We start from the raw sequence: 15,269 nt of genomic DNA on the forward strand, positions 1-15,269 counted from the left end.
AGTTCAAGGAGTACAAGAATCATTGTTAGGGGCTGTGATCATGAATGAAAAATAAGAGCAGCTGGCCTGACCTACTCTACTGAAGAGAAGAATGAGGGGAAATGTGGCTGCCCACTTCTTTGCAGAAGCTTTTCACATGCTGGAGGAGAATGAGGAGAATACCTTGAGGTTTCTTGTCCAATCCTGCAGCCCAGATGACTTTCAGAGTGTTTAGCTCTACACAGTAGTGACATCACTGAATAACAGGTAAAGAATATGTTGGAATAATAAAAACAGGTTAGACTAAAGTTCTTTGCATCTGTTTGAGTAGTTGAATATTTCTTTGTGGGAGAAGAGAGGAAGAAAGCAAGTTTCTCATTTTGCTCTCTTGACTTGACTATTTTCACATCCCTTTCAGGCTGTATCTGTTGTGGGGACTTTTTAAACGTTGCAAATCAGGTCATGTTACTGATTATGCAACAATATAAATCAAGCTTAATTATGTTTCCATTATTGGGGAAATCTTTGCTGTCCTTTGTGTGTTGTCTTGTGGCCCTTAAGTAGGAAGAAGCTGGTGGCAGTGCCTGGAACAGTGCTAAAAGTGAGGTGACTTAGGATAGCTGTCCCTACCTGGAAGGTCTCTGCCTAGTACTCGGAGGTTTGGGGAGTTAGAGAGGTTGTTGGTGTAAGCACTGAGAAGCCACGTGAATGTGCCGATGAAGTGTGAATGGTATAGAATTCCTGGCTTTGAGGGATTTGGCAGAGGTGAGGAAGAAAAGTGTCTGAAAATAGCTCTGAAGTAGTTTATTTGGGATTATGGGTACAGTACTGGCTTGGGTGATGGTAGTTAGAGCCTCAGAATTGTGGACTTGGGATTGAGGCAGTAAGATGGTTAGCTTGGAGATACTTGGTTTAATTGTGGTCACAGGCTGTGTGGGGCTTTAATAAGTGCCGGGGATGTCTGGGTTGGTACAGAGGAAGGGTAATAGTGGAATATTAGAATGATAGGAGCCTGTCTTGCCTTCCCCTGCTACAGCTCTTTTTACCCTATCTCAATTAGTAAGAAGAGCAGCCTTGCACAGGAGCCAATCTGAAGTCTAGAATTCCAGTCCTGAGAAGTAAATCACTCCTGATTGCCTTTCTGAACTGCAGATGAAGGGCTTTCTAGGTTATGAACTGTGAAAGTTTGTCTAACTTTGTTTTGACTTGGGTAATACATTCAGACTTAATACGTGATTGCAGTTACAGCTGCATTCAGAACTTTCTTTTGCACAACAAAATCTTCCTTAAAAAATGCTGACAAGTAAACATGCTTAATGTGAAGTTAAGATTTTTAGTTTGATTTGTTAGGCTGCGCTATTTCAGGTTTAGCCTGTTTGAATGTATTTTCCTTCTGACTCATAAACATGAGTGCTTGGCATGCAAAATAGGATGATGTCAGGGCATAAGCAATATATATCTGCCATAAAAGCCTGTGCTTCTGCTTTATTTCTGAAGCTTACTTTTGAAGTTTTTGCAGGTGCTGAATATAAGATGCTTAAACCTGATTTTCTTGGAGGGGTTTGGATTAGAGATCATTTAGGTAAACTTGACACCCACAAATCTGTGGGCCCTAAAGGGATGCACCTACAAGTGTAGAGGGAGCTGGCAGATGTTACTGCTAAGCCACTCTCCATAATCTTTGAAAGGTCATGGAGAACAGCAGAGATGCCTGAGGAAAGCCGGTGTCACTTCAGAAAAGGCAAGGAAGAGGACCCAGAGAACTATAGGCTCATCAGACTCACCTCCATCTCTTGAAAGATGATGGAGGAGCTCATCCTGCATTGTCATTTCTAAGCATATGAAGTAAAAGGTTATCAGTAGTAGTCAATGTGGATTCACGGAAGGGAAGTAATGCTTGACCAGTCTGGAATAGTTTGTTGTGATAGAATGGCTGGCTGAGTAGATGAGGGGAGAGCAGTGGATGTCTGCCTTGACTTCAGCAAGGCTTTTGACTCTGTCTCCTGTAGCATCCTCATAGCTCAGGAAGTGTGGGTGAGGTGAATGACAGTGGACTGGGTTGAGAACTGCCTGAATGGCAGAGTTCAGAGGTTGTGCTCAGCAGTGCAGTGTCCAGTTGGAGGCCTGTAGCTGGCAGTGCTCCCCAGCAGTTCAGTCCTGTTCTGGTTCATCAGTGACCTGGGTTAGGGGGGCAGAGAGCACCCTCAGCAAGTCTGATGATACACAAGTGAGAGGCGTGGCTGATACACTGGAGGCTATGCTGCCATTCAGCTAAACCTGGAGAAGCTGCAGAGTTTGGTGAAGAGGAACCTAATGAAGTTCACAAGCAAGTGCAGGGTCCTGCACCTGCAGAGGAATAACTTCACACCCCAGTGCAGGTTAGGAGCTTACCTGCTGGAAAGCAGCTCTGTGGTGGAGGACCTGCGGGCCCTGGTAGGGCACAGGCAGTGCATCAGCCAGCAGTGAGCCCTTGTGGCTAAGAAGGCCATCCTGTGACTAAGAAGAACACATCCTGGGGTGTGTTAAGAAGAGCACTGCTAACAGATCTATGGAGTTGATCCTGCTCCTCTGCTCTGCCTTGGTGAGGCCTCACCTGGAGTGCTGTGTCCAATTCTGGTCACCTCAGTTCAAGGAAGACAAAGAACTACTGAAAAGGTCCAGTGGAGGGCTATGAAGGTAATGAGGGGACTGCAGCATCTCTCGTGAGGAAAGGCTGAGACATCTGTGCCTGTTTAGCCTGGAGAAAAGATGATTTACCAATGCATACAAATACTTCAGGGGTGATGGTCAAGAGATTGGGGCCAGACTCTTGTGCTGCCCAGCACCAGGACAAGCAGCAGAGGACACAAACTGAATACAGGAAGTTCCACTGAATAAGAGGAAAAACTTCTTTTAGGGTGACAGAGCAGTAGAACAGGCTGCCCAGAGAGACAGTGGAGTCTGCTTTTCTGGAGATACTCAAAATGGCTTGAACATGAGCAGTGAACCTGCTGTCAGAATGAGGTGGGATGATCTCTGAAGATCACTTCAGCCCCAGCCTTTCTGTGAGTCTGTGACCATTGCTCTATGTATTACAGAAGTAGTGCTGAATAAGCATCTTCTGGAGATGAACATCAAACCAATTCCTCTGAGAGCCCTTGCTTTGTGACAGTGTGACTGGTGTTTTCCTCCATCAGGCACAGACAGGGCATCTTTAATCTCATTTTCCTGAACACTGGCTGTGCTCTATTTACTGGTGAATGCTTGCCACTTTAAGCCTCCTGCAACTCCTAAAGACACAGGACTAACCTTCAATTTGGAGACTGTGCTGGCCATCCCAAATTTTAATGACAATGTGAGTGAAAGGAAGAAGGCTCAGTCTGAAGAAATCAGCAGTTCTGAACTTAGGATATTGTGAAGACTCAAAGGATTTGCAAAAGATGCAGGTGGTGAGATTGACTTAAAGTTGATTAAGAAAGCTTCTTAAAGGCAGAGTGGCATTGAAAGCAGGAAGGGAACATGCTGTGAGAAGACTTTCTTTGCTTTCTCTTTTAGCCTTTAAAATTAATAGAGGGAGGTGGAAGCTCAGTTCTACCCTGGTAGATGCTCAGAGACAGAAAAGTAAAGACTTGGGAAAAGAAACACGTAGAAACATCTGATCAGTACAACATTCTTGAGCAGCAGGAGAAAATGTCCTCAGTTCTTCTGGATGCTCAGGATGTGATGCATTCTGCTGCTGACCCACCAAGGAGAAACTGGGTAACTGTACGTTCTCTACAACCCTCTGAGATAATTCAGTTTAAAGAGATGGCTCAGCTAATTAAATGCCACTCATGGAAAAGGACAACCATTTTATTGCACCTTTGCCCTGCTGCTTGGTGTCTGTGCTCATCTGACCCTTAAGCAAGCTCAGCTCACCAAACTGGCAGAATACTAGAACAAGAAAGTGTGTGTCATACGTGTGCTTTGTACATCTTGGGGTTAATTTGGGGAATATAAGAGATTGATGGGCCATACTTCTAAACAACAGTAAGTTGTTAGGCTGGCTCTGTTGCTTTGTGAGACTCTTGCCCTTAGCAGAAATCCTGTTTTGATACAAGCTAAGTCAGTCTTCACTTACAGTGAATGTGTGGTGTCTCATCAATAGCCTGTTACTAAGCTAATATGAAGTTACCTATTTTAGGTTTGACTACTTGAAAATGACTGCCCACAGATTTGAAGTAGTAAATGGTATGCTGACATAAAGGATGAGAATGTACCTTTTTTTTTTCCCCAGTGAAGTCTACTGTATGAAGATAATTAATTTATTCTTCTAATGTAAAGCAAAAATGCATTTCACTTAGAATTTCATCATAGTGTTACAGGTACTGAGTAACCTAGTTTTCCATATGTGTTATATTTGAGAAAGCGTATCTCTGAACTCAGTGGGGCAGACACATTTTACCTGTGGAGTAGTACAGTGCTATACCTAGTGCCACTTGAAGAATACATTTTCTAATGTAAAATACAACCAGCTCTGAGGGAAATTTTGATGTATCATTGTACTTCTGGGTACTTGAGAAGGGTAGCTATGGCATGAGATCCTGCTGCTGAAATTCATCATTTCAAATGAGTTTTGTCTTTATCTCTACCTTATAACATGTTTTCTCCTGTCACACCTGTCCCCTCTTCCCCCAAGTATTACATATACTATATGTAAGTAAGGTTTGAGTCATTGTGTTGTGGTTACTTCAGCTTACAGTTTTGGTTTCAAAGCATATGTAGTAAAAATGCCACTACTTTACTGAATATTCAGAAAAGTTACATATGTTCTGTATGTACAGATCATGTGAAAATTCAAGTCACTGGCCTGCTTCAGTTCAGTGCTCGGTGGCTTTTAAATAGAGAACATTGTTTTCTTAAGATTGTCAAATTTCTTGAGTTGCTAAGCCAAGTGTATGGTAAATACATGAGTATCAGGTTAACATTCATCTGCATAGACCTTAACTGCACCCAGCGTTGTGTTTCTGGGTCAAATAGGTGTTTGAAAGGACGTGCTATTGGCTGGATTGGTAGTAGTTTTATAGATCACTTTTTCTTTTCTGTTAAATATCCAGTCAGAGGCCGTGTAGTTATCATTTCATCCCTCAGTACCACAACTCTGCATTCCTGGAATGTTTTAGAATTAAGGAAATAGGAGCTAGTTTGATAACTTCTGAACTCAAATGCATTGCATGTTTTAAGTATGTTCTATTTCTGCTTTGTTGCCAGAAGAGGGAGCAGTGATCTAACTTACTTTTCAAAAATGTTTATATCTGTTCTAGTAATAACATGTCTGAATTCAGTGTTATGATGTTCTCTTCTATTATATTTGTTTATTGTGGAGATGTGTGGATGGGGTCACTGCAATGTCAAACTGGGCCGAATAAAAATTTTTGATTTTTACCCTAAATTATCATTTTTTGTGTTTTGGAAGCTGCCATTGGATATTTCAACCTGAGAGTAAGCTTGCTGAGGATCATCTGAGAATGTTGTATTGCATGGGGTTTTTGTGTGTTTAACCTGGTTCTGTGGTGGGATGTTATCAGAACAATGGCTTTGTCACCTAGACCGAATTGTTATCAATGGGGTCAGTTTTCAACAATGCAAATACTTGTAAATTAAACATTGAAATTCCTTTTCCAAAGCTGTGAGAATGTGCTTGCTTATTTACATCAAGGATGGCCTTATGATAGTAAGAAGGGCTGAAGGGCTGTAGTTGAAATAGGAATACAAATAATCCATGGGATAGATCTCAGCACTGATAATGCTTGGCTCTTGGAGGAGAGCATGGTTCTGATTGAAGACAGTTATTTTTTAAGCCACATTAGTATGAATAAAACTGAGTAAAATTTGAGATGGCAACCACCACTTCCTTCCCTCTCAAAATGTAGTTTCCTTTTTTCTGTTTAAGGCTAAGGTATCTTATTTTAATTATTTGAATGTGGAAATAATATACTTGTATCCCATAACGTGATACCTGTTCAGCATGAGAAAGATGATCTATAGCTGTAGTAAATAGTTTAATAAAAGGTGCCTACATAAAACCTTGCAGTTTATTATTACTTAATGAGTAAAAGTAAATGTCTGAACCTTTCTTTTACTGGTGTAGCAATTCAGTGTAAGCTGACTAAAATTGATGTGGGCTTATTTTGGTTCTTATGTAGAAGCTATTCTTCTTCGTGGAGGTTTCCTCTACACAAAAGTTTAGTTTCTTTGTAGAACTGCTGTATATTTAAAGACTGATTTACTCTCAATTCTTTACATATTGCATAGGTCTAAGAAAATCTACAAAGAAGCGCAGTGAATCACCACCTGCTGAGCTCCCCAGTTTGCGGCGGAGCACACGGCAAAAGACCACGGGCTCCTGTGCTAGCACCAGGTAAAACTTAGGGAAATGAAACTTGATTACTACAGTGACTTGGTATTCATGTCATTTTCATGCATGAAAACTGGCCTTGTCTGTCTCTGGTTTGTCTGTTGTAAAAATAGCTGTAGCTTTTCATGCCTGCTGGATTACTCTGTACACCAGTGTCATGGATAGCACATAGAATTTGTCACCATCAGACTTGCAGTAAGTCCCTCAGCTGTGGAGGTGGAGGAAGAGAAACAAATAATCCTGTCCTTAAAAAGGTGTTTAAGAAGACAGACAGTAGTGCTGAACTACTTACTTAACACAGGCAGTAAGTGCTGAACTACTGTCTGTCATGAGCAGTGAAATAGATAATTGTTTTGAAAAACAAGTCTGTGGTACCACACAGGAGTCAGTTTTAATAGGGTGCACTGTTCAGCTGACTCAGCTTGTTAGCAGTCTCATCTGAACTGCGTCTAAGTACTTAATGTACTTCCTGGTACAGAGGAGAAGTAGTCCTGGATTAGTAATTTTAAGCAACTGGTAGATTAAATGGGAGGGGAGAGTTAATGTATCTTGTGATGCAATAAACTTCTGTAATTGCATATATTATGGGACTAGACATAGGAAGCCTTAACAAACTGTATTTTTGTTCTTAGGCCTAGACTGTTTAGTACTTCCAGCACACCTTCTTTTCCCTCTTCCACACCATTAAAAAACTAGTTCTGAAGTCTTGATTTTGTTGCCAAGTGTGTGTTTAAGTTTGACTGTTTACTTTGAAGGCATATGTATTTGCAGTTATGAAAGTTGTAATGTTTAAAACTGCAAATCTAAATCTAAATAGGCTCATGCTCTCCAACTCGTTCTGACACTGAAAACCAAGTTGAATGTCAGAGTCCTCTTCTTGCTTTCAGTAGTTCAGAACTTCCTATAAAGGTGACTATCATCAGCCTTCTCAAATGTGTATATGATTTATGACTAACAGTCAATTTAAGCTTGCTCATTTTTGCTGTTACATTTTAGTAGACTTCCTGGTCGTAAAATGTATAACGTAAGGACCTGTCTGTAATGCCTTAGTGTAAACAAATCACTGCCATGGTGCAGGGCAGGGAGTGTACAGAAGGGTCGGATAACTTTGTGAAGATGGATTCTTCCACTAATTGCTTGTTTGTGCGATGTTGTGGCAGTGATGTACATAAACATTATGTAGTCTTTAGTAGGCTTAGATTAATAAATCTCCTATCTTAGTTGATAAAGTCTGAAACTTTGTTTTTTGAACCTTTAGTCGGCGAGGCTCTGGCCTGGGCAAAAGAGGAGCAGCTGAAGCTCGCCGACAGGAGAAGATGGCTGATCCTGACAACAACCAGGATGGAGTTAACTCTTCAGCTGCACGGACAGATGAGCCTCCCCAGGGAGCTGCAGGTAAGAACGAATTCCAACTGAAAAATCTTTATCATAGTTTGCTGATACAAAATTCTTGCATTTAAAAATAGTTAAGTGTATTAAGTTCTGAAGAGAAATTATTTAAGCTGGTAAATAATGCTGGAAGGTTGTTGTGTTGAGTGAGAGGGACCCTTGTATTTAATTATGATTTTTTTTGGCTATTTACTATGTGTTTCAATTATATATATATATATATATTTTTGTAGTATCCAAACTATATCCAGTAATCTAGATGTCAGTTTTTAAGCTTCTGCTACTTTAAAAAAAGTAACTTCAGCTGATGCTACATAAATGCCACCAGCTGAAAAGACATAAAGCTGTTCAGAATACAGAAGGCATGCATTACCTGTAAAAGCTCTGTTGAAACTACTTGTAAATATTCTACAGTTTTTTTTTATTGAAATTGCAAGCATGTCTGTACTGGAGAAACTTGTGACCAAGTTGAATACTGTTACTTGCACAGTTCTATTAGATAATTTTATCATCTGGTCCTAATTAGTGAGTTCAAAGTAGCTTTGCAGTAATTATGCTGAATGGCAGAAATTAGTAAGCATTCTATGCTTAGAGTTGGCTGCATCAGTACAAAAAGAAGTAATGGAAACTAAGTACAGCATAATACTCAATTAAGAGAAATATACCTTTATTAAGGATACAGGTAAATCTGTCTGAAACTTAATTTTATGGACTTAGCTGTATTTTTTTCTTCATTTTTTTGTGTTGATAAAGCCATTCTCTTCAGCTTTTGGAAAGTATTAGTCCTCTAGACTGGTCTGTTTTAAAATGGAAGTTTTACAGGAGTTTGCTGGTGGCAGTGTTAAATGTGGAGTATGCTTTTGATGGCAGAGGCTTTCTTTGATGTGAGTTTTGTGGCTTTTAAAGACACTTTAAGTTGAATTGATCTCTTTGTTTCTTTAGCTTCTAGTTCTGTTGCTGGAGCTGTAGGTATGACAACTTCTGGAGAAAGTGAGTCAGATGATTCTGAGATGGGAAGACTACAAGGTACAAAAGTTGTTACTCATTTACCTTTTTGGTTGTTAGCAGCCTATAAATAACCATATGTACACAAATTCTGTAGCACATTCAAGTGGGAAGGCTGTATTTTGTTTCACTGTCTGTGAATGTGTTTTTGCTTACAGTAGTTCTGAAGCAGGGATTTACAAGCCTTAATTCACAAAAGATGCAAAGATATCTGGAGGAAGGTGGGATAGTGTCTTTATTCATTTAAATGGTGTGTAAGACCCTACTACTGATTATTTTCTAGTAGGAGGTGGGGGGGAGAGAACTGAGAACACAGTCCTATTAAGAAAGCTCAAATATGAAAATAACTTTTTGCAAGCATGTTTTAAGTTTAGAGGCCAGGTTAGGCCTACTGTACTCTGCCTGCTTCTGGATAACATTTTTTTTTTTTTTTGTGCTTGTCATTGATACCCATGTTGCTGTAAGCTTTTACCAAGAAAGTCTGAATGTTCTTAAAATGCTTGCTTTTGTGCTTGGGCTAAAGGAGTCTGGTCTCTTAAAATCAGAGTGTATGACAGGTATAAACTCAGTTTGCATGTTCTGCAACTGGTCTAATGATTTTACTACTACATTGCAGGGAGTCCTGAGATCATGATCTCCCTTGCAAATGACAGGTTTTTGTTAATCTGGATATTTAATGTGGAAGTGAGTGCTGTCAGTATCAGTTCACTTGCTTATAGTTCTCAGTAAGTATAGATATGCATTAGGAATATTGGGCTAAATTGGTTTTCACTATTGATTATTATTTTATTGATCAGCAGTAGTCATGGTTGCTACAGTAAAAGTCAGAATCACCCACTTAGTTTAGCTTAAGTAATAGGTACTGTAAAGTGTTGCAAATCAATCAAAAAAGAAACCCGCTAATACTTAACAGAGTTCTGCCATCTCCTGCTCATCAGCAAATAAAGCTGTTGAACCTGTTTTTCAGTGTAATTTTTTTCAGAGTAGTAGTGCCTGCAGGTCCTGAAAACATGAAGATAAGCTTAACCTATTCTGTGTAGTTTGAGTTCAGATTTGAAATTACAGCCTGATGTATCTGCTGTTCTGGCTCTAGGCTTATAACAGTTTAATAGATGAGATGACTTTTGTGAAATACACAGCTGTGGAAACTCAGCGGGTGACTTAGTAAAGGACCTTAATGCTCTGATACAAACAAAAATTAGTTGTGTGTTCCTTTAAGGTCATCTTTTTGGTGTTTTTTCAAAGTCGAGATAGCTTCAGTCATCTAATCCTAACTCTTATTAAAGTATCAAAATTCTAGTAGTCTTAAATGATAACATCACGGAATTTAAGCTTTTTAAAATATACTTAGAAGCTTTGACAATGGCTGTTATCCTCTGTTTGCTTTTAGCTCTATTAGAGGCTAGGGGTCTTCCTCCTCACCTGTTTGGCCCTCTTGGTCCTCGGATGTCGCAGCTCTTCCACAGGACAATTGGAAGTGGAGCTAGTAAGCAAAGTTTGTCTAATTTGACTTAATTCTTTCCACTTCCAGACTAGTAGAATTCAGCCAATAGTAAATCTAATATTTGTATTAGCTTCATTAGTTTAATTTAGTATTTTACGTGTTGGAGACTTGTATGTCATGATAGTGTTAGACCACTTGTCAACAATTTTAATTTGCTTGTCTTCCTTTAAGGAAGAAAAATTTGCATTAGCTGTATTTCTTTGCTTTTATTTTTTGGGGCATCTTAATGTTCCTTTCTAGGTGGGAAGGGAGGGTTCTTGCCTTTTCACCCCTTCCTTATCTTTTTCTTTTGCATGATGGGCTGCTTAACAAAAGACCTCTCCAACCCCCTTGGGTTTTTTGCTAGCTTTAAACAAATGCTTAAGCTAGCTTTAAAACAATTAGTAGATGTCAGTTCTAAATTATGTTGGTTTTAGTTTCAAAAGTGTCACAGGTTTCAGACAGAATGAATTTCCTTCAGACGTTGTGTCAGTGAGAATGTGGGTCCTTAGACTTGTTGCACCAGGTCTGCGCTACGCAGCTGGATGAGATGTGCACCTTCCAGTCCAGAGGCAGCCTGTTATGCTGCATGCCAAGAAGAGGATGGGGTCTCGTGGGTGCTCCATGTGCTGTATTCTCTGGGGGGTATTGCAAAGTCCTTTGCTGCACAGAAGTGGGATGGTTTGGGTTCTGGCACCTGCTGTAGGTTGGCAAGATGGCTGTGCTGAGCAGTGTGGCGGACTCCCTGTGCTGACCAGTCTGCAATGGAAAGGCAGCCAAGAGTGAGATTTTGTCTCCCTTCCCTATTCCCCCTTTTTATGACAGGGAAAGGAAATGAAACTGCAAATACAGAGGAAAACAAACTATCTCTGGTCTTCCACTCTGGCAGAAGTATAGCATAACAGTTCTCTTGAACACTTTCTAATACCTTTTTTCCTAATTTTTTTCTGAATATCTAGGTTCTAAAGCTCAACAGCTTTTACAAGGTCTCCAAGCCACTGATGAAAGTCAGCAACTACAGGCAGTGATTGAGATGTGCCAGCTGTTGGTTATGGGAAATGAAGAAACATTAGGAGGATTTCCAGTCAAGAGTGTTGTACCAGCTTTGGTAAAGATTTAATCTCAGATTTGTATTGGAGGATATAATATTTCACTCAATGTCATGCTTAAATTAAGTCATCACTAGTTATATTGTCTTACTTCTAAGTGTGTGTATGTGTATCTATCTTATTTGATTTGAGAGGATGTTTTGCTAAATCTGTATAGTCCTGTTAATTTTTAATAGCTCAGAATAGGCAGTGGTTCTTTTGGAATTCTTGGTAACATTCAAAATCCTGAGTCAAAAGCTACAGTAGTGATTTTACCCTTTTTATGATGATATCTAGATACATTTTTCTAAATAATCAATACTTTTTTTTAAAACAGATAACACTGCTGCAGATGGAGCACAACTTTGACATTGTAAGTAGTTTGTAATATTTAAGCTTTTGAAATATAAAAATGTTAACTGAACTTAAAATCAAATATCTGTATATTTAATAGATGAATCATGCATGTCGGGCCTTAACATACATGATGGAAGCACTTCCCAGATCATCTGCTGTAGTGGTAGATGCCATTCCTGTCTTCTTGGAAAAGGTAAAATGAAATCAACACAGTGATAAAACAGCATGAGGGGGTTTTACCTTTTGTTTTAACTTCAGGAAATGCCATCAAAATGGTGGCTTCTTTTCATAGCTTACAAGTTAATATAAAATGTGTGAGAAGCTTCTAAAGCCAGGCTTGATCTTTGCTCACACCCTTACTGAAAAGTGCTCTCTCCTTCACTGAGAACTTTTTGTTGGATTGGTGTTGCAAACATACAAAAAGTGTAATTATATAAGCTGTTGCCTCTTGGAGTAGCTCCATGGCTGAGGTAGCCTTGAACTGACAGGCTTGGTCAGAGCTGGCATTAGCATATATGTCTTAGTAGGGGCTGGATGGCTGATTGTTAATCAAGATGATTATTTTTGCAAATTGGTTTAGAAATTGATGTACAAGATTTTTTATTTTCTTGTAGCTGCAAGTTATCCAGTGCATTGATGTGGCAGAGCAGGCACTCACAGCCCTGGAGATGTTGTCACGCAGGCACAGTAAAGCCATTCTGCAGGCAGTAAGTAAAACCAAAAAAATGGCAGTTTTGCCTCTGCCAGCTCTGCATCTTGGTGATGTTCTCTGAAGATGGAATAAGAAAACAGCTTTCTGTGATTTCAACAGTACTGAGAGTGAAAATGTTTGTTTTGTTGTAGGGTGGGTTGGCAGACTGTTTGCTGTATCTGGAATTCTTCAGTATAAATGCACAAAGGAATGCACTAGCTATCGCTGCCAACTGCTGCCAGAGTATAACACCTGATGAGTTTCACTTTGTGGCAGACTCTTTGCCACTGCTAACACAAAGGTTAACCCATCAGGTAAGGAGTTATTAAAAAATGGAACATTTTGATCTGAAAGCAGTTTAAAGATGTCTCCAGATACCTGGTTCTTTGCTGTGTATTATTTGCCTTTGCAAGGTGATAATTGACTTTAAGCTTCTCTACTGTCAAGTAGTGATATGCCAATGTACATATGGACCTCTTGTGGTTCTGTAAATGTGATGTTTTATAAAAGAAGACAAATAAGGTACTTCAACTCTCAAAGCATGAGTGATGGTTTTGTAGTCCTTGTAAGAACAAGGACATCGGTAAGAGTAAGTCCAGTAGCATTACTGGTTTTATTTTTTCCTAACAGATGGGTTGCAAGGTTCTCTCTCACTTTAAATTCAGAGCACTCTGTTTCAATTTTTGTGGGGTTTTTGTGCTTTATCTTTTTTGGGGGGAGGGTTTATGGCATTTTAAAAAGTTCCTGCTTTTGTACAGTAGTTTGAAGTGATGAATCTAAAATCAAGGGGCTCTTAAGGGCTATACATATCCTGCAGTGCTGCTGTGTTCATAAATGAGCACTTACAATGATTGGTGCACCAAAAGATATTTTTGGTGAGCTGCTTGGTTGGCACATCCCTGTTAAAAAGATGAAAAAGGAGAAATATTTTGTTTGTTAACAAATGCAACTAATTGGAAGCTTCCAGGTAATGGTTTTGTGTATTCTTGTGCTATTCTTAATTTTGCCTACATCATCTTGCTGAAAGACTACTTGAATCTTTGAGGCAGCTTCTAAGAAGCCAGCTTTAGATTGTACTCTAGAAACAGGAAGCACCATTCTCACCAGTAGTAGGGACAAGTACTGATCCTGATCTCTGAAGAGAAGCTACAACCCACCAAAGTAAGATTTCAAGAAATTTTGAAGTGGAAATTTTCTGAAAAAGAATCTTGAGTTACCTCTTGACAGAATAGTTGACGCTGGAAGAGAGCTCTGTTACCCAGTCCTAGCTCCCCTGCAAGGTGAGCTAGGGCAGATTGCTCAGGAGCATGTCCAGATGATTTTTTTTCTGTTTTTAACAATCTCCAAGAATGGAGACTTAATCTCTCAGGCTAACCTCTTACAGTTAGCTCAGCCACCCTTACAGTTACTGTTTTATGATGTTCAGGTGAACTTTTTTGAGCATTTCGTTCAACTTTTAACTAGAGCTATTTTCAGGGCAGTCTTTACTTGCGTCTTTAGATTTGCTGTGTTGTCTGTGCTGCATAATATCGAAATCTGGCTTCATGTAGTCTGTAGAACAGTAGCCTTCACTCCTGCTTATTATCTATAACTCATGTTACTTTGGCTTTGTAGCTCTTTTCCCAATTGTTTCTTCCTTGCTGAATCAAAAAAAAATATTAGAGATCAAATTATTAGTCTTTAAAGGTCCCTAAAAGTATCTGTGCTGCAAGGGGGGTGTTTCCCAGGGAATATGTAGGAAGCTGTATCAAGAGGTCAGTTTAGACTCTCAGTGAATTTAAAAGTCAGAGCTGTAATATTCTGTAAAATATGATTAGACTGGCCCTTTTGGAGAAACTTTATTAATGCCTCAAAATGACAGGATGTTTTAATGCAAGTTAAAATATTTCAATTTAAACAAAACTTTTTTATAACAGGACAAAAAGTCTGTTGAAAGCACTTGTCTGTGTTTTGCACGGCTGGTGGACAACTTCCAGCATGAAGAGGTAAGAGTGTGAATGGGGTTGCATTTCTGCTTTCTTCTCCACCCACCTTGCTGCTCTTGAGGTTTCATCTTTCAAGGACTAACGTTTCCCGTTTTGTTGTTCCCTCCTGAAGAACTTGCTGCAGCAGGTTGCTTCCAAGGACTTGTTAACAAATATCCAGCAGCTCTTGGTTGTGACACCTCCTATCCTGAGCTCAGGAATGTTCATCATGGTTGTGCGCATGTTCTCCCTGATGTGCTCCAACTGCCCAACACTTGCAGTCCAGCTGATGAAGCAAAGTGAGTTCTTACTCTTCCATGTTCTAGGGGGCCTGTTCATGTTAATAATGCCTACAATTAGTGTGGGCCTCTGTGCACTTGATTATATGAATGTTCTGTTCTTTTAATTTTTCTCTCTTACTATGTTTCTCCTGGGGTAAAAGATTTAGTTAAACTTGTTGAAAGCTTTTTATCCAGAGGGGTTTTTATCCTTTTTTCTAGTTCTAGCTATTGTCACTGCAGTGCTCACTTAATTTTGAGTCCATATTGGTTACACAAACTATTTTCATTTCAACACAAGCTGAATAATTATTTTCTTTGTTTTTACCACGTGGGGGAACCATGTGCTTTTAAGTGCTTCTTCTAGGGGAAACCATTAACAAAAGTAACTGCTGTACAGCTGTCTTATTTGTTGCTTGCTTTCTTTGTTCCATCTCACAAATTTTGACTGACCACTTCAACTGCCCTTTATCTTTCTCTGTTTTCTTCATGTCTTGGATATATTTAGTATTTGTCCTCTAGTTGTCCCTTAAAGGAAGAGAACACAAACCCCAGACCTGAGAAAAAACACATTTCTTAGTGTTCAAAGAAACGCTTTTGTCCTCTAGTCCACTCCATTTGCTTTGGGCAGTAACTATCTCTTCTGTGTAGTGTCAAAC

At 39.5% G+C, this 15,269-nt stretch overlaps 1 protein-coding gene across 12 annotated transcripts in view; it reads left to right on the plus strand.

Moving 5' to 3' along the window:
- Nucleotides 1-15,269, plus strand: part of TRIP12 (thyroid hormone receptor interactor 12) — a 77,962-nt gene that overhangs the window by 38,869 nt on the left and 23,824 nt on the right. For 11 of the 12 annotated variants that reach the window (XM_083868306.1, XM_083868315.1, XM_083868316.1 and 8 more), the window contains 11 exons: nt 6,253-6,358; nt 7,614-7,750; nt 8,687-8,770; nt 10,140-10,235; nt 11,192-11,340; nt 11,658-11,693; nt 11,775-11,870; nt 12,292-12,384; nt 12,521-12,682; nt 14,285-14,353; nt 14,466-14,631. In XM_083868306.1, coding sequence (XP_083724432.1) covers nt 6,253-6,358; nt 7,614-7,750; nt 8,687-8,770; nt 10,140-10,235; nt 11,192-11,340; nt 11,658-11,693; nt 11,775-11,870; nt 12,292-12,384; nt 12,521-12,682; nt 14,285-14,353; nt 14,466-14,631 — 1,194 coding nt within the window. The remainder of the gene's footprint in view (nt 1-6,252; nt 6,359-7,613; nt 7,751-8,686; nt 8,771-10,139; nt 10,236-11,191; nt 11,341-11,657; nt 11,694-11,774; nt 11,871-12,291; nt 12,385-12,520; nt 12,683-14,284; nt 14,354-14,465; nt 14,632-15,269) is intronic. The other variant, XM_083868317.1, reaches the window with a different exon arrangement.

Source organism: Zosterops lateralis (assembly GCF_965231275.1).
Source record: "Zosterops lateralis genome assembly, chromosome: 10".
Lineage (NCBI taxonomy): Eukaryota > Metazoa > Chordata > Aves > Passeriformes > Zosteropidae > Zosterops > Zosterops lateralis.